The sequence below is a fragment of the Triticum aestivum genome, chromosome 7D (genome assembly GCF_018294505.1).
Source record: "Triticum aestivum cultivar Chinese Spring chromosome 7D, IWGSC CS RefSeq v2.1, whole genome shotgun sequence".
Lineage (NCBI taxonomy): Eukaryota > Viridiplantae > Streptophyta > Magnoliopsida > Poales > Poaceae > Triticum > Triticum aestivum.
In genome coordinates, this window is record NC_057814.1 from 128,498,744 (window position 1) to 128,518,318 (window position 19,575).

The following is a 19,575-nucleotide window of genomic DNA, read 5'->3' on the forward strand; positions in this document are numbered from 1 at the left end:
TCATCTGGTCGCATTTTGTACTGATCTTGAGAATTACAATATCTATTATAAAACGCCTCCACATTATGGTCAATGCATGCCACTAGTGCATGGGTTGAACTACGGTAACATCCATGGAGATGCCATGGTAAGATTTTTTACTATTACGGTATCCGTGCATCGTTTGCATAAATTCTTTTAAAACTTAACTACATTGCTAACTACGAAGTTATTACTATGTTTTTCAACAGAAAATCCCGAAGGATTGTGTGCCTCATCTGATGTATCAGAATGGTCGCCTTGATGTTTTGAACATACGGCCAGGTCATCCTACGAATCACACATGTCCATATTGGATTTCTAAAATCAGTGAAGACATGAAAATCAAAGAATGGAAAAAATGTATGGACAGTCGTAAGGAGGTACTTGGAAGCAACATTGTGCGAAAGGCAAGAATTGGAGACAGGATAATCTCCATTCTCTATAATGGAGAGTCAGGGCCTATCTTGTTTTATGCTATTTTACCTAAGAGAAGGTAGTAGGTCCTAGATAATAATACTCATGATCATTTGCTAAGAACAACTAAGTAGGATTGGTTAGATGACTATGATGATGATGTGGTATCGAGTAGAAGTTGTATGATCGATGATGATAAGTATGACTTGTTATTATGATACCAATGATGAGTTATTTATTATTATGATCGATGATGCATGATGCTAAGTTGTTATATGAGCATGATGAGTTATTATATATATATTAGTAGGTGAAATGAACATGGATTAGATTCAAGTGGAGGCAATATGTGGTGCACATCAAAAGTACTACTAATCCAAACTAGATCAAATTTGGATTAGAGTAGTACTTTCGACATGCACCATATGTTGCCTCCACTTGAATCTACTCCACGTTCATTTCACCCACTGTTATATATAATAACTAATCATTGTCATAAAATCATATGATGAACGTACTGCATATAAAACCACACAACGAAAATAAGCTGTATTCTTAAAAATACAGAAAAAGTTAGCATCAGCGCTTTTCAGAAGAAGCGCTACTGCTTGATACGTCCATTTTGCGTCATGCTTTTATATCGATATTTATTGCATTATGGACTGTTATTACACATTATGTCACAATACGTATGCCTATTCTCTCTTATTTTACAAGGTTTACATAAAGAGGGAGAATGCCGACAGCTGGAATTCTGGGTTGGAAAAGGAGCAAATATTATAGACCTATTCTGCACAACTCCAAAAGTCCTGAAACTCCACGGAAGTTATTTTTGAAAATAATAAAAAAATACTGATTACCAGAGGGGGGCCACACCCTGGCCACGAGGGTGGGGGGCGCGCCCCCTGCCTCGTGGGCCCCCTGGTGGCCCTCCGGTGCCCATCTTCTGCTATATGAAGTCTTTCGTCCGAGAAAAAAATCATAAGCAAGCTTACGGGACGAAACTCCGCCGCCACGAGGCAGAACCAATCTAGGGCTCCGGCAGAGCTGTTCTTCCGGGGAAACTTCCCTCTGGGAGGGGGAAATCATCGCCATCGTCATCACCAACGCTCCTCTCATCGGGAGGGGGCCAATCTCCATCAACATCTTCACCAGCACCATCTCCTCTCAAACCCTAGTTCATCTCTTGTATCCAATCTTTGTCCCAAAGCCTCAGATTGGTACCTGTAGGTTGCTAGTAGTGTTGATTACTCCTTGTAGTTGATGCTAGTTGGTTTATTTGGTGGAAGATCATATGTTCAGATCCATTATGCATATTAATACCCCTCTGATTATGAACATGAATATGATTTGTGAGTAGTTACGTTTGTTCCTGAGGACATGGGAGAAGTCTTGCTATTAGTAGTCATGTGAATTTGGTATTCGTTCGATATTTTGATGAGATGTATGTTGTCTCCCCTCTAGTGGTGTCATGTGAACGTCGACTACATGACACTTCACCATTGTTTGGGCCTAGAGGAAGGCATTGGGAAGTAATAAGTAGATGATGGGTTGCTAGAGTGACAGAAGCTTAGACCCTAGTTTATGTGTTGCTTCGTAAGGGGCTGATTTGGATCCATATGTTTCATGCTATGGTTAGGTTTACCTTAATACTTCTTTTGTAGTTGCGGATGCTTGCAATAGGAGTTAATCATAAGTGGGATGCTTGTCCAAGTAAGGACAGCACCCAAGCACCGGTCCACCCACATATCAAATTATCAAAGTACCGAACGCGAATCATATCAGCGTGATGAAAACTAGCTTGACGATCATTCCCATGTGTCCTCGGGAGCGTTTTCCTTCATATAAGAAATTGTCCAAGCTTGTCCTTTGCTACAAAAAGGATTGGGCCATCTTGCTGCACATTATTTACACTTGTTACTTGTTACTCGTTACAAATTACCTTACCACAAAACTATCTGTTACCGATAATTTCAGTGCTTGCAGAGAATACCTTACTGAAAACCGCTTGTCATTTCCTTCTGCTCCTCGTTGGGTTTGACACTCTTACTTATTGAAAGGACTACGATAGATCCCCTATACTTGTGGGTCATCAAGACTCTTTTCTGGCGCCGTTGCCGGAGAGTGAAGTGCCTTTGTTAGGTGGAATTTGGTAAGGAAAAATTTATATAGTATGCTGAAATTTACTGTCACTTGTTACTATGGAAAGTAATCCTTTGAGGGGCTTGTTCGGGGTATCTTCACCCCGACCAGTAGAGCAAAGAGTTTCTCCTCAACCTACTAAACCTACTGAAAATGTTTACTTTGAAATTCCTTCGGGTATGATAGAGAAACTGCTAGCTAATCCTTTTGCAGGAGATGGAACATTGCATCCCGATTTACACTTAATCTATGTGGATGAAGTTTGTGGATTATTTAAGCTTGCAGGTATGCCCGATGATGTTATCAAGAAGAAGATCTTCCCTTTATCTTTGAAGGAAGATGCATTGACATGGTATAGGCTATGTGATGATATGAGATCATGGGACTACAAGCGACTGAAATTGGAATTTCATCAGAAGTTTTATCCTATGCATCTTGTTCATCGTGATCGTAATTATATATATAATTTTTGGCCTCGTGAAGGAGAAAGCATCGCTCAAGCTTGGGGGAGGCTTAAGTAAATGTTATATTCATGCCCCAATCATGAGCTCTCAAGAAATGATTATTCAAATTTTTTATGCTCGGCTTTCTGACAACAAATGATGAAGACTATTGAGTTCAAATGGGATTTATTGGAAAGAATTAAACGCAACTCTGAAGATTGGGATCTCGACGAAGGTAAGGAGTCAGGTATAACACCTAAGTTTGATTGTGTTAAATCTTTTATGGATACCGATGTTTTCTGTAAATTTAGCACTAAATATGGACTTGACTCTGAGATAGTAGCTTCTTTTTGTGAATCTTTTGCTACTCATGTTGATCTCCCTAAGGAGAAGTGGTTTAAATATCATCCTCCCATAGAAGTAAAAGTAGTTGAGCCTATTAAAGTTGAAGAAAAGACTGTCGCTTATAATGATCCTATTGTTCCTACTGCTTATTTTGAGAAACCACCTTTCCCTGTTAGGATAAAGGATCATGCTAAAGCTTCAACTGTGGTTCGTAAAGCAATATTAGAACTTATACACCTCCTGAGCAAGTTAAAATTGAACATAATATTGCTATTGTTAAAGATCTCTTGGTTGATAATATCGATGGGCATGTTATTTACTTCTGTGATGAGACTGCTAGAATTGCTAAACCTGGTGCTAAAGATAAACATAGACCTGTTGTAGGCATGCCTGTTATTTCTGTTAAAATAGGATATCATTGTTATCATGGCTTATGCGATATGGGTGCTAGTGCTAGTGCAATACCTATTTCATTATATCAAGGAATTATGCATGATATTGCACCCGCTGAGTTGGAAGATATCGATGTTACCATTAAGCTTGCCAATAGAGATACTATTTCACTGATTGGGATTGTTAGAGATGTTGAAGTCTTGTGTGGGAAGGTTAAATATCCTGCTGATTTTCTTGTTCTTGGTTCCCCACAAGATAGCTTTTGTCCCATTATATTTGGTAGACCCTTCTTGAACACTGTCAAAGCTAAGATAGACTGCGAAAAGGATGTTGTTACTATTGGTTTGGATGATATGTCTCATGAATTTAATTTCTCTAAATTTCGTAGACAACCCCGTAATGAGGAATTGCCTAGTAAAGATGAAATTATTGGTCTTGCTTCTATTGCCGTGCCTCCTAATGATCCTTTAGAACAATATTTGCTAGACCATGAAAATGATATGTTTATGAATGAAAGAAGGGAAATAGATGAAGTATTCTTTAAACAGGGACCTATTCTGAAACACAACTTGCCTGTTGAAATCCTAGGGGATCCTCCTCCACCCAAGGGTGATCCCGTGTTTGAGCTTAAACCATTGCCTGATACTCTTAAATATGCTTATCTTGACGAAAAGAAGATATATCCTGTTATTATTAGTGCTAACCTTTCAGAGAAGGAGGAAGAAAAATTATTGAAAACTCTGAAGAAGCACCGTGCTGCTATTGGATATACTCTTGATGATCTTAAGGGCATTAGTCCCACTCTATGTCAACACAAAATAAATTTGGAGAAAGACGCCAAACCAGTTATTGATCATCAACGACGGTTAAATCCTAAGATGAAAGAAGTGGTAAGAAAAGAAATATTAAAGCTCCTTGAGGCAGGTATAATCTATCCCGTTGCTGATAGTCAGTGGGTAAGTTCTGTTCATTGTGTCCCTAAGAAGGGAGGTATTACTGTCGTTCCTAATGATAAAGATGAATTGATTCCGCAAAGAATTATTACAAGTTATAGGATGGTAATTGATTTCCGTAAATCAAATAAAGTTACTAAAAAAGATCATTACCCCTTGCCATTCATTGATCAAATGCTAGAAAGATTATCCAAACACACACATTTTAGCTTTCTAGATGGTTACTCTGGCTTCTCTCAAATACCTGTGTCAGCTAATGATCAAGCAAAAACCACTTTTACTTGCCCTTTCGGTACTTTTGCTTATAGACGTATGCCTTTTGGTTTATGTAATGCACCCGCTACCTTTCAAAGATGCATGATGGCTATATTCTCTGACTTTTGTGAAAAGATTTGTGAGGTTTTCATGGATGATTGCTCCGTTTATGGATCCTCTTTTGATGATTGCTTGAGCAACCTTGATCGAGTTTTGCAGAGATGTGAAGAAACTAACCTTGTCTTGAATTTGGAGAAATGCCACTTTATGGTTAATGAAGGCATTGTCTTGGGGCATAAAATTTCTGAAAGAGGTATTGAAGTTGATAAAGCTAAAGTTGATGCTATTGAAAAGATGACATGTCCCAAGGACATCAAAGGTATAAGAAGTTTTCTTGGTCATGCCGGTTTTTATAGGAGGTTCATTAAGGACTTCTCAAAAATTTCTCGGCCTCTGACTAATCTATTACAAAAAGATATTCCTTTTGTTTTTGATGATGATTGTGTAGAAGCATTTGAAATACTTAAGAAAGCATTGATTTCTGCACCTATCGTTCAGCCACCTGATTGGAATTTACCCTTTGAAATTATGTGTGATGCTAGTGATTATGCTGTAGGTGTTGTTATAGGGCAAAGGGTTGATAAGAAATTAAATGTTATTCAATATGCTAGTAAAACTCTAGACAATGCCCAGAGAAATTATGCTACTACTGAAAAGGAATTTTTAGCATTTGTTTTTGCTTGTGATAAGTTCAGACCTTATATTGTTGATTCTAAAGTAACTATTCACACTGATCATGCTGCTATTAAATACCTTATGGAAAAGAAAGATGCTAAACCTAGACTTATTAGATGGGTTCTCTTGCTACAAGAATTTGATTTGCATATTATTGATAGAAAGGGAGCTGAGAACCCCGTTGCAGACAACTTGTATAGGTTAGAGAATGTTCTTGATGACCCACTACCTATTGATGATAGCTTTCCTGATGAACAATTAGATGTCATAAATGCTTCTCGTACTGCTCCATGGTATGCTGATTATGCTAATTACATTGTTGCTAAAGTTATACCACCTAGTTTCACATACCAGCAAAATAAAAAGTTTTTCTATGATTTGAGACATTACTTCTGGGATGACCCACACCTTTATAAAGAAGGAGTAGATGGTGTTATCAGACGTTGTATACCTGAGCATGAACAGGAACAGATCCTATGCAAGTGTCACTCCGAAGCTTATGGAGGACACCACGCTGGAGATAGAACTGCGCATAAGGTATTGCAATCCGGTTTTTATTGACCTACTCTCTTCAAGGATGCTCGTAAGTTTGTCTTATCTTGTGATGAATGCCAAAGAATTGGTAATATTAGTAGACGTCAGGAAATGCCTATGAATTATTCACTTGTTATTGAACCATTTGATGTTTGGGGCTTTGATTATATGGGACCGTTTCCTTCCTCTAATGGGTATACACATATTTTAGTTGCTGTTGATTATGTTACTAAGTGGGTAGAAGCTATTCCAACTAGTAGTGCTGATCATAACACTTCTATTAAGATGCTTAAAGAAATTATTTTTCCGAGGTTTGGAGTCCCTAGATATTTAATGACTGATGGTAGTTCACATTTTATTCATGGTGCTTTTCATAAAATGCTTGCTAAGTATGACATTAACCATAGAATTGCATCCCCTTATCACCCACAGTCTAGTGGTCAAGTAGAATTGAGTAATAGAGAGCTCAAATTAATTTTGCAAAAGACTGTAAATAGATCTAGAAAGAATTGGTCCAAGAAACTTGATGATGCATTATGGGCCTATAGAACTGCATATAAAAACCCTATGGGTATGTCTCCGTATAAAATGGTTTATGGAAAAGCATGTCACTTACCTCTCGAACTAGAACATAAGGCATATTGGGCCATTAAAGAGCTCAATTATGATTTCAAACTTGCCGGTGAGAATAGGGTAGTTGACATTAGCTCACTTATGAATGGAGAACCCAAGCCTATGAGAATGCCAAGTTGTTTAAAGAAAAAGTCAAAAGATGGCATGATAAAAGGATACAAAAGCGTGAGTTTAATGTAGGTGATTATGTGTTGCTATTCAACTCTCGTTTAAGATTTTTTGCAGGAAAGCTTCTCTCTAAATGGGAAGGTCCTTACATTATCGAGGAGGTCTATCGTTCCGGTGCCATAAAAATCAACAACTTCGAAGGCACAAATCCAAAGGTGGTGAATGGTCAAAGAATCAAACATTATATCTCAGGTAATCCTATAAATGTTGAAACTAATATTATTGAAACCGTAACCCCGGAGGAATACATAAGAGACACTTTCCAGAACGTTTCAGACTCCGAAAAGGAATAGGTATGTGGTACGGTAAGTAAACCGACTCCAAAACAATTCTAATGGCAATTTTTCCCTGTTTTAGAATATTTAGAAAAATAGGAAAATAAGAAGCAGTCCGGGAAGGACACGAGGCTTCCACGAAGGTGGGAGGTGCGCCCTACCCCCCTGGGCGCGCCCCCTACCTCGTGGGCACCTTGTGTGCTCTCCAGACTCCGTTTTCTTGCATGATACTTCTTTCGGTCGGTAAAAATTCATTATATAATCTCCCGAAGGTTTTGACCACCGTATCACGCAAATATCCTCTGTTTTTGTTTCGAGCTGTTTCTGCTGCAGATTAGAGCAAGATGTCTTCTCAAGAGTCAGTCGAGGAGAGTTGGGTGTCTCATCCGACACCAGGTCCAGGGGCAAACAGCGATGCCTACCACTCTGGGCCCTCAATGGAGGAAGAGATGGAAGCTGACTTGAAAAGGATAGATGCCATGGAAGAGGATCAAGAAGTTACTTCTCGCTTCCGGGCATGAGTCACGATGGGGGAACTGCAGAGCTCAGCTATCCCAAACTCGGTCATCCCCTCCAATGTTAAATTTCTCTCTTATGAAAATATGAAAAGGAGTGTTACTTGTTCTCCCGCAGCTATGCAGCATCCATGGGTGCAAGGAGCTTTAACCATCACGGGTAAACTTCGTAAGGAAATAATGGATCTTAAGCGGCAAGTCAAGAAGCTCGAGGAGGAAAATCGTATCTTGAGGGGTATCATAGCCAAGAATATCACATCACCACCCCCGAAGAAAGAGATATAATCACATGGGTATGGGCACTCCCCTTGGCAACTGCCAAGCTTGGGGGAGGTGCCTCGGTATCGTATCACCATCACACTCTTATCTTTACTGTTTTTCTTAGTTCGATCCTTTTAGTAATATCTTGATCTAGTAGAATAAAGTTTTTGATATGATCTAGTTTTGAGTTTTGCCTTATGATCCCTTCTATGTAATCGAGTCCGTGAGCTATATATAATAAAGATTAGTGTTGAGTCAAGGGCTTGATTTTCTTGCTATGATCTTGAGGGAATAAAAGAAAGAAAGAAAAAGAAAGAAAGAACAAAAAGAAATAAAGAGATCATATTGATCTTGTGGAGAGTAATGACTTCACATATAAAGAGTATGATGATTAAAAGTTGTTGAGAGTTGACAAACATAGCTTTGGTCATCGTTGCAATTAATAGAAAGTAATAAAGAAAGAGAGGTTTCACATATAAATATACTATCTTGGACATCTTTTATGATTGTGAGCACTCATTAAAGTATGACATGCTAAAGAGTTGATGTTGGACAAGGAAGACAACGTAATGGGTTATGTTTTCTTATATCCGAAATAAAATATATTGTCATGGATCATCCAACATGTTGAGCTTGCTTTTCCCTCTCATGCTAGCCAAATTCCTTGCACCAAGTAGAGATACTACTTGTGCTTCTGAATATCCTTAAACCCAGTTTTGCCATGAGAGTCCACCATATCTACCTATGGATTGAGTAAGATCCTTCAAGTAAGTTGTCATCGGTGCAAGCAATAAAAATTGCTCTCTAAATATGTATGATTTATTAGTGTGGAGAAAATAAGCTTTATACGATCTTGTGATGTGGAAGAAATAAAAGCGACGGACTGCATAATAAAGGTCCATATCACAAGTGGCAATATAAAGTGACGTTCTTTTGCATTAAGATTTTGTACATCCAACCATGAAAGCGCATGACAACCTCTTCTTCCCTCTGCGAAGGGCCTATCTTTTACTTTTATCTCTTACCCTTATGCAAGAGTCATGGTGATCTTCACCTTTCCTTTTTACATTTTATCCTTTGGCAAGCACCTTGTGTTGGAAAGATCCTGATATATATATCCAATTGGATGTAAGTTAGCATGAACTATTATTGTTGACATTACCCTTGAGGTAAAAGGTTGGGAGGCGAAACTATAAGCCCCTATCTTTCTCTCTGTCCGATTAAAACTCCGTAACCACAAGTATTGCGTGAGTGTTAGCAATTGTGAAAGACTAAATGATAGTTGAGTATGTGGACTTGCTGAAAAGCTCTTACATAGACTCTTTCTGATGTTATGATAAATTGCATTGCTTGAATGACTGAGATTATAGTTTGCTGGTTCTCAATTAAGTTTCTGATTCATACTTTACCTTGTGAATAGATTATTACTTGAGCATAAGAAATCATATGGCAATATCCATTTATGTTGCTGTTATAAGAATGATCATGATGTTCTCATGTCCGTATTTTATTTTATTGACACCTCTACCTCTAAACATGTGGACATATTTATCGTTATCGGCTTCCGCTTGAGGACAAGCGAGGTCTAAGCTTGGGGGACTTGATACGTCCATTTTGCATCATGCTTTTATATCGATATTTATTGCATTATGGGCTGTTATTACACATTATGTCACAATACTTATGCCTATTCTCTCTTATTTTACAAGGTTTACATAAAGAGGGAGAATGCCGGCAGCTGGAATTTTGGGCTGGAAAAGGAGCAAATATTAAAGACCTATTCTGCACAACTCCAAAAGTCCTGAAACTCCACGGAAGTTATTTTTGGAAATAATAAAAAATACTGAGCGAAGAAAATGCCAGAGGGGGCCCACACCCTAGCCACGAGGGTGGGGGGCGCGCCCCCTGCCTCGTGGGCCCCCTGGTGGCCCTCCGGTGCCCATCTTCTGCTATATGAAGTCTTTCGTCCGAGAAAAAAATCATAAGCAAGCTTACGGGCCGAAACTCCGCCGCCACGAGGCGGAACCAATCTAGGGCTCCGGCAGAGCTGTTCTGCCGGTGAAACTTTCCTCCGGGGGAGGGGGGGGAATCATCGCCATCGTCATCACCAACACTCCTCTCATCGAGAGGGGGCCAATCTCCATCAACATCTTCACCAGCACCATCTCCTCTCAAACCCTAGTTCATCTCTTGTATCCAATCTTTGTCCCAAAGCCTCAGATTGGTACCTGTAGGTTGCTAGTAGTGTTGATTACTCCTTGTAGTTGATGCTAGTTGGTTTATTTGGTGGAAGATCATATGTTCAGATCCATTATGCATATTAATACCCCTCTGATTATGAACATGAATATGATTTGTGAGTAGTTACGTTTGTTCCTGAGGACATGGGAGAAGTCTTGCTATTAGTAGTCATGTGAATTTGGTATTCGTTCGATATTTTGATGAGATGTATGTTGTCTCCCCTCTAGTGGTGTCATGTGAACGTCGACTACATGACACTTCACCATTGTTTGGGCCTAGAGGAAGGCATTGGGAAGTAATAAGTAGATGATGGGTTGCTAGAGTGACAGAAGCTTAGACCCTAGTTTATGTGTTGCTTCGTAAGGGGCTGATTTGGATCCATATGTTTCATGCTATGGTTAGGTTTACCTTAATACTTCTTTTGTAGTTGCGGATGCTTGCAATAGGAGTTAATCATAAGTGGGATGCTTGTCCAAGTAAGGACAGCACCCAAGCACCGGTCCACCCACATATCAAATTATCAAAGTACCGAACGCGAATCATATGAGCGTGATGAAAACTAGCTTGACGATAATTCCCATGTGTCCTCGGGAGCGTTTTCCTTCATATAAGAAATTGTCCAGGCTTGTCCTTTGCTAAAAAAGGATTGGGCCACCTTGCTGCACATTATTTACACTTGTTACTTGTTACAAATTACCTTATCACAAAATTATATGTTACCGATAATTTCAGTGCTTGCAGAGAATACCTTACTGAAAACCGCTTGTCATTTCCTTCTGCTCCTCGTTGGGTTCGACACTCTTATTTATCGAAAAGACTACGATAGATCATCTATACTTGTGGGTCATCACTGCTACTTACTACTAGCAGTAACGCTGACCCAATGAAAGCGCTACTGCTAACTAGGTATAGCAGTAGCGCTACCTTTCCAGCGCTACTGCTACTAGTTAGCTGTAGCGCCTTAGTGGTAGTACTGGTACAAGCGCTACTGCTAGCTATAAAACAAGCGCTACTACTAGAATTTTCCCTAATAATACACCAAATCGCACATTTTGGATAGGAAAGTTCTGCAATGGCTGCACGGATGCCATCTCCGATCGGATTCCGACTTCGATAAGGGGTCGCATGGAGACCGGAGAGCCCATAAATGCATGCTCACCGACCAATCTTCGAACCCGCTTTGCTCAAGTCGACCAGACGATGACAGCGAAGAAACCTAAAAAGGATGCAAGAAAACTGACGCCGCGGTCGCCGCCGACGAACACCACCGGGGTGGAGATGGCTCCGCCGGCCCGCGACGATTACGAGTACCTAACCCCGACGCTGCCCCCGGGCGTCTACTTCAACCCGACGAACGAGGAGATCGTGCACACCTACCTCAATGGGTGGATCGCCGGGCACGACACGTCCGGCGCAGAGGCGGCTGTCGTCATCGAGGACGACGTCTACGGTGATAGACCCGACGTGCTAGCGCGCAGGCACCTGTCGGCCAGCACCCGCGACTCCGACCCCAACTGGTGGTTCTGCTGCCACTGCAAGGTGCAGGCCATGCGCGGCGGCGCCGGCCACCGGGGCGACCGCGGCGTCGCCACGGGAGGCTACTGGAAGCTGGAGCAGACCACGAAGGAGGTGAGATGCGAGGCGGACGGCGAGCACATCGGGTTCAACCGCAGCTTCGGGTTCTACGTCGAGCACGAGGGGGAGAAGGAGAAGACGCGGTGGCTCATGGAGGAGTACACCAACGTCGACCACCCGGACGAAAGCACCGCTCGCAACGACGGCAGAAATGTCCTACCCGCGCTCTACAGGATATACCTCACCCCACGCGATCCCCACAAGAAGAAGAGGAAGAAGATCAGTGGGCAGAGATGTTGGGGACGAGCACGACGACGGTGGGCCTGTGAAGGTTGCCCGCGTGCAGGTTCCGGAGGCTTACTTATGCGCCGCCGCGGCGTTGCTGTCGCCGTCGAGCGTTCGTGGTGCCGGCCAGGAGGAGCCGCAGGGCGGCTTTGAAGCGCCGCCGCCGCCACCTTCGAGCGTTTTCAGTGAGTACCGAGGTGATGAGGCCGCGTCGTCGGACGATGATCACGGCATGACAACGAACGGCAGCGACGACTGCCCTGAGCTGCGTGTTCTCGTTACAATGAACGACCACGGCATGCCGGCGTGGGAGATGGGCATGGGCGGAGGATACGTTTTCGCCGACACGTCTTGGATCGACGAACACTACCAGAACACTGAGTGATCGATCATGACATTGTTTGATTAACTTTGGTGGGGTGGGAGGGGGAGGGGGATTTTTGGTTCCCTCCGTGGTTTTAATTCAGTTGAACTAAAAAATCACGACAAGTACTGTATTATGGAATGGAGTACACCATTACATCTCAGTACAACGTTGTACTAAAATTGAGACACTTATTTTGGGACAGAGAGAGTAGATATATAATTTTCAAATACCGTGTAGAATATTATTTCAATTTTTACAATTGAAAATGTGTGAGCAATTTCTACATAAGAAAAAAAATCCTAACATGTAATGGTGTGCATGTCACAATAAAGGCAACGCGAATTAAAACACACATAGAACATCTACAGCCGGCATCCTCAAACCCTCCACAAACGTCCGCGGACGCGCTAGATACGTCAGGACTGTCCGCAAACCCATATATTAAGGACAAATGTAGGGAGAATACGAGGGCTTGCGGACTCGCCCGGTCGGTCCGCCATGTAGGACACGGCCCACCCAGGACCACCTTTTCTTTTTCTTTATTTATTATTTTCTTTCCATCTTTTCATCTTCACCAATCACGTGCAAGTGACCGGACATATGCGGGAGAACATAAGGAGTATGACTGCCTAGACGAACAAATAGGTGCTCAAAGCGTCTAGGGGGCATATTTTGCTAATTTCGGCTTTAGATGCTCTTAGAATGCACTAAGGCATATGGTATGGTAGGGATTCTTACGCATTGATCAAACGGAAGCTAGTGGATGAACCTAGTAAATCTAATGGCTAGAACAATTTTGAGGATATCAAAGCACACATGTTGAGATAACTAGATTGATACCCCGCGCGTTGCTGCGGGACATGTAGTAGGATTCTAAATATAAAATTACAAAGTTTCAACAACCATTAAAAGTTTTTTTACAAATGAAAAGCTTTGGGTTGTTTTCAAAGAAATTGGCATACAGTGAAGTACACACCTAATATGACAGAGGCTTTGCAATTAGTAGTTTGAAGTTTAGTCATGTTGGCATATAGCATTGAACATCATTTCCTATGTACGCGGATACAAAAGATGATTTGATAAACATGAGTGTCTATCAGAGGCACATCTTGCAGAGGTGATTTAATTTTGCAACATGAACACTGACATAAAATATGAGTGAAGTTACCATCCAATAAATAGTGAAAATTGCAGATACAACAAGCAAATAAATTAGTTTCTAGCACTGAGCCAGCTCCTTAATATTTGTTCAAAAAGTATTATTGCAAGCTGGCACAACAGAAACCAAATGAAGCTAATAATTCTATGCTTGTGAGTGAGTAGAAAAATATACTATTATACAACCATATTCTCTTGACATCTATCGCTAAAAGTACTTTCACAATCATCACTCCACCAGCGACGACAATCTGTATATAGAGTTACTTCAATCTTTCCTTCATGATGAATGACAAAATTTTAAATCCAGTCAACACCTTAGGGAAAATATATAAATAAAATCCCAAGGCCATACGTTAGTTATATCGACCTCTGCTCCAACTATAGTAGGCAAGCAACTATGCTAGTTGATACATTGATATCCACTTTGATTGAATGCTTGAGAAAGTTGAAAGTGTAAATTTGATTGAGATACGAAGAGACCTGATCAAAGATGACATAACTGAGAAAACCTGTTGGTGGTGGCACGAAGAAGATATTGTTGGTATGGACGGCAAAGACACGCGCGTAGACGGCTTTCGCCGGAACCTTGGTCAGATTGCCTGCATGTGTTGAGTGGTAAGAAGTAGGAGTAGTAGGAAGGTGCCATGGATGACCCCTACAACACGGAGTTAAAAATGCATCAAATGTCAAGGAAATCACCAATTTCCCGATTCTTGAGTTAGACCGTGTATACAACATCACTATATGGATGAAGTTACAGGCTGGTTGAACTTATACAAATTTATCATTTTCAAGGAAACATGTAAGAAGTTACAGATTCTGTTTTCGCACTATGAGAACGTGCCGTTCCCTGTAATGTTTTCAAATAAAACATTTGCTTGTTGAAAAGGCGATGTGCTGACAAAATTAGAATAAATGTCCACTACACAAACTCTCTTAATTAAAAATTTGGCATCAGATCACTGCAAGACTATAAAGCAGGTCACCATTCAGTTACCTGTGTTTTTGTTCCAGTTTTGCAAGATGCTCTGTAGCTTCACACTAAAGTTAGAGTACATGTCGTAGGAGTTGCTCGACAGCATGAACCCGCCACAATTGGCAGCACCTTCCCGCTGCAGCACTTGTAACATGAACATGCCTGCGTCGAGGTAAACCCGCTGTTTGCAGCATCCAACGACGCCGGCAGCTGTCCACTGCTATGCAGCCACGCACTCTGAATACTCAATGAGAACTGGCACGTGAACTACACCGGCACATCATCATTGAACGACCTAGAGTCGCAAGCGCAGCCGTGAGGGGCGCATAAGTGAATGGGTCCATGCCATCAAGCCACGTGACACCGAGTAGCCGGGGCCTTTAGGTAGGTGGCCTTGTCATGCCCGTCGGACGGCGAGGACAGGGTTCCATCCGAGCGCACAGCCACCTGTTTTCTTGATGCGATTGGATGGACTGTTGGAGTCTCGTGTCACGGGGATCACCTAAACTCCCTCCTTGTCGATGCTCGCGAGCTGGTGCGTCGTCCCCGACGTGCCCGGCGAGACCCGAAGACTGAGGAGGAAACTGGCCGCACGCTGTTCCCAGAGGTCGCACCACCGGCCGTGAGCATAGCGCAGCTGTGCGGATGGCCGACTTAAGCGGCATCAAGTTCGGAATCGGCGTTGTAGTGCGCCGGGGAGGTCCGAGATGCAATCTGCCCACCCGCCGCACGCAATCGCTTCCTCTCTATCCTCCTCCTCGGTCGCGGCGAGGTGGCGGCAGTGGTGTATAGGAGGAGAATCGCTTCAGATGTGCGTTGTTGGGTTGTGCGGCCGAATTTGCCGGCGCGGACGGCCGGGGGAGGTAGGCGACCAGCTGTGGAAACACGAAGAGGTTGTTGGCGGCGCGGATGGCTCGGTGCACGATCGATCCATCTTTCTGTTTTATATCGGAAGGGGTTGTGGGGAGTCGGGGATGAGACCATGCGTCTCTCTTCTCTTAATTCTCTCGTCGGTTACAGAATAGGAAGATGAACACATGCGAGAAATAAAACCGCAAGATTTATTGAAGAAAAAAAACCCTAAAAGAATCGGCCAGGAGAAAGGCGAGGAAGAGACATAGTTGTGAACTTGTGATTGGTTGGTATATGATGACATGTCATTATGCTGAGTTGGACCATTTGCATGTCAAGAGAATGCCTTGTAGTGGGGAGCAACTTCTTAAGAATGGTAGATTAGAAGTAGTAGGATCACTTGGAGGGCCGTTTTGGCTCTTGGGAGCATATGCTCCCTAATTAATAGTAAATTCAAAATAAATAGTAAATAAAATTTAAAAATTCTGAATTTTTTAGTAGATGTTCTTGTTACTGTAACAAGAGTGCTTGTCAATTTTCATGCGAAAACGGGATGACGGTGATTCGTCGGTAAAAAAACAAAAATAAGTGTAACATTTGGAGATAACATTTGTCGTTCAACTTGTTTTATTTTTTGCACAGATCAAAAATACTGAAGCTTTCCTCCTAAAATCTGCAGGTAGCATTTCAGTGTGACAATGATCACATCTATTTTTTTTTCTTTTGACATTTGGAAAAAACATTTTTCATGGGCAGGAGCATATGCTCCCAAGAGCCAAATTGGATTTCCGTAGGATCACTCCCTTATTTGTATAGGATTTGTTTGTTAGGCTTCATAATTCTTTGATTAATTGTTGGTGGTTGATAATAAATTGAGATGTACGGAGTGTTTCTGATAACCATTGTTCCGTGATTTTTTCTTTTGACCAATTACAATAGGGAAGACCTCTACTCCTTTGTCTTTTTTTTATAACTAGTAGTGATGATGTACAAAGTGGGGGTTTACATCAAGCAGATGTTACAAGAAGTCACTAGGTAAAAAAATGGTACATTTCAATGATTATTCTTGCATTATCTACCAGGATGACATGCCATCCTTCAGATGAGATCTCGTTGTGGCACACGGAGAGACATCACAACCATCCTGCGCGCGTCCATCATTGAGATTTCGTTGTGCCATGCCGTCGAGACTCGCTGCCGTCGATGCGGTAGATATAACACCGCTTCACTTCTTGGCCCCTCCAGCGAATACCTGTTCAAAAACGATGTCCCGGAGATGGAGAACGACACCAAAGGCGTCCTCATCGTCCGATCCGGAAGACCCAAACCTAGGGTTTCCACAGAACAGCCCGAGCGAGATGAGGCAGACTACAACGACGATGCCAAAGACGCCGCCATCATCCGCCATGACCAAAGCCGGCGCAATTTTCACCGGCGGTTTCACCACTCCGATCCCGCAGGTGACTGAATCTGCGCGGAGCCGCACCATAAAGACGTATCCCAACGCCGCCCGCAACCCGGTAACCGTGGCCGGCCTTGAAGACCCAACCAAGTCACCGGCCAGCACGGAGCCATACACAAGGACAACAAAACCAGGGTTCTTCATTTGGAGTACATTAGCGCAGCTCTGAAGCAATGTCCATAAACATATGCCTAAACAAATCATATGCATTTCTAAGCATCTACTCCCTCCGTTCCAAAATAGATGACTCAATTTTATACTAAAGTTGGTACAAAGTTGAGTCATCTATTTTAGAATGGAGGGAGTAATTTACATAGTACAGTTGTATTCTTGTTGCATCTCTACTACTTATTTCTACCATACAGGTGCCACCATCAGTCCAAGCCATCCTGAAACGGCAGCCCACTGAACCATAGATTTCTGAAAGACTCATCTAGGCATCTAAGCTATCATCGTCGGCAACCCATGTGGAGAGAGCGTAGAGCACCCTGCCTTTCCACCCCTGCAGCAGCCACTGGTGATCAACGTCGACGAGGAAGTCCTTGTGGTAGTGCTCCCTCACCTTCTCCCTCACCATCCCGACCACCTCCGGGTCCAGCGGCAGCTGCCGGAGCCCCGCCCGGCGGTTCCGCGCCTGCCACTGCCGGTACGTCTCCGGCCGCTCCACCCGGTCGGCTCCCTCGCAGGCGATCACGTTCAGCGCGCCCCGCCCGATGATGTCCCGCTCGATCAGCAGCCGCTCCTCGTTGTCCCGCGGGAGGGTCGCGTCCAGCATGTCGAAGTGCGCCGAGTAGAAGAACATGGCCTCCCTGAACCGCGTCACGAAGAAGGGCGCGCCGTAGCCGGCGTTCGCCACGCACTCCACGAACACGTCGGGCCTCATGTCCCGGATGTTCCGCAGCACCACGTCCCTCGGGCTCGGGCCGCCGTCAGTGGTCACCGCCACGCTGTCGTCCATCAGGTTGCTCAGGCCGCACTGGCAGTGCACGACGAGCACCTCGCCCGGGTCGATGCGCAGGTCCTCGCCGCGCACGGAGTCCCACCTGGCGGCCACGCCGTGGAACCTGAACGGCACGCCCAGCTCGCGGGCGCAGCTGCTGAGCCGGCGGCCCGTCTCCTCGACCTGGCGCGCCGGGCGGAACCCGGGCTGCGGGAGGTCGATGCCCGTGATCCTCACCTCTGGGGGCCCGCCGTCCCTCTGCGCCAGCCACCGCATCAGGCCCGGCCACTGGAGCCCGTACTGCACCCCGAAGTCCACGATGTGCAGGCGGCGCTTCCCGGCCACGGCGTTCAGGATGGTCTTGTTGGCGAACCCGAAGTTGGCCTTCTTGAAGCAGCAGGCCGCCATGAACAGCTTGTAGGCCTTGAGGAACTCCACCACCGAGGTGCGCTTCGCCACCAGCGACTGGTAGACCTGGCTCCCCGTGCCCGCCAGCCGCGCTTCCAGCCCGTCGGCGAAGCAGTGCGCCAGCCTCTGCGTGGCGTCTCCCGTCGGCCCGGAGTGCTGCTTGATCTGCCGGAGCAGCTCCGTCGCGCCCCGGCGGTCGCCCGCGGCCACGGCCTGCGCGCAGTGGACGAGCATGGTGCGCAGGTCGACCGCCTCGCTCTTCTTTGCGCGCGCCGCCTTCCCGCTCTTCTTCTTGGCCTCGCTGTCCATGACGAGGCGCAGCTCCTCTATCCCCTGTATGCACTTCTCGTACTCCTCCAGCATTATTTCGTCGAACATCTCGCGCGCGCCGGTCTCCTCGTTGTCCGGCGTCATCAGCTTGCTGCTCCTGGCGGTCTCCGCCTCCAGGTCGTCCTCGTCGTGCCTGTACTTGCGGCCCCGGCCATTGCCGGACGTCGGCGTCCCGTTCGCCACCTCCTCCTTCTTCTTGACGGTGAAGCCGCGCTCCTTGCCGGGGATGGCCTCGAGGAGGGTGTTGTTGGTCGGCAAGAACTTGTTGGCCTCCTCCATGCCCTTGAGGAAGGCCGAGTTGAGCATGTCCATGTCGCCGCCGTTGCTGAAGAAGGCCGAGAGCAGCCCGTCCTGGCCGCCGTCGCCAGCGGAAAACATCACCGGCGGCTTCCGCTCGGCCTCCTTCTCCTCCGCCGGACCATTCAAGACGGCCGAACTCTGGGTGCCCGGGCTTCCGCCGTTCTGGCTGGAGAACGCGCTGGCCCAGTCGGCCGCGCCCTTGAATTGCGCCGGACTCTGCTGGAACCCCGCAGCCGGGGCGTCAGCAAGGAACGAGTCCCTGGCATCCTCGTCGGCGGGGGAATCGGGGACGAGGCCGCCGAACAACATGTCCTCGAGGTAAGGCGGGGAGCGGAGGAGCTGGGAGAGCTCGAGCGGGTCGTAGGGCCAGGAGGAGTTGTTGGTCTCCTCGGAGGAGGACGTGGCGGCGTTGCCATCGGAGGAGGTGGTGCCGTTGGGGGAGGCAGAGGAGGAGGTGGTGGTGTCGGAGATGATCTGCTCATAGGGGCGCTGGGCGTCGAGGATGGCGGGCTGGTCGGGGTACTGGTAGAAGAATTTGTCGTCGATGTCCTCCTCCATGAGCATGCGCGAGATGAAGTCGAGGTCGACGTC

The 19,575-nt window shown here is 44.8% G+C and overlaps 2 protein-coding genes across 2 annotated transcripts; one reads left to right on the plus strand and one right to left on the minus strand.

The window, feature by feature from the left end:
- The first annotated feature begins 11,528 nt into the window (after positions 1-11,528).
- LOC123163659 (NAC domain-containing protein 67-like) lies at positions 11,529-12,573 on the plus strand. The gene is made up of 2 exons (XM_044581020.1): positions 11,529-12,220; positions 12,300-12,573. The coding sequence occupies exons 1-2, from the start codon at positions 11,529-11,531 to the stop codon at positions 12,571-12,573; spliced, it is 966 nt and encodes a 321-aa protein (XP_044436955.1).
- A 4,698-nt stretch (positions 12,574-17,271) lies between these two features.
- LOC123169460 (scarecrow-like protein 34) lies at positions 17,272-19,569 on the minus strand. Its single transcript, XM_044587341.1, has one exon. The coding sequence runs from the start codon at positions 19,546-19,548 to the stop codon at positions 17,440-17,442; it is 2,109 nt and encodes a 702-aa protein (XP_044443276.1). The 5' UTR covers positions 19,549-19,569; the 3' UTR covers positions 17,272-17,439.
- Positions 19,570-19,575: the final 6 nt, after the last annotated feature.

What these genes read in the sequence shown, in the direction of transcription:
- LOC123163659 (XM_044581020.1), top strand. Translation starts at nt 11,529, where the DNA reads ATGACAGCGAAGAAACCTAAAAAGGATGCAAGAAAACTGACGCCGCGG. An exon ending in TGGGGACGAGCACGACGACG is followed by an intron (nt 12,221 to 12,299) that starts GTGGGCCTGTGA and finishes GTCGCCGTCGAG; the next exon opens with CGTTCGTGGTGCCGGCCAGG.
- LOC123169460 (XM_044587341.1), bottom strand. Translation starts at nt 19,548, where the DNA reads ATGCTCATGGAGGAGGACATCGACGACAAATTCTTCTACCAGTACCCC.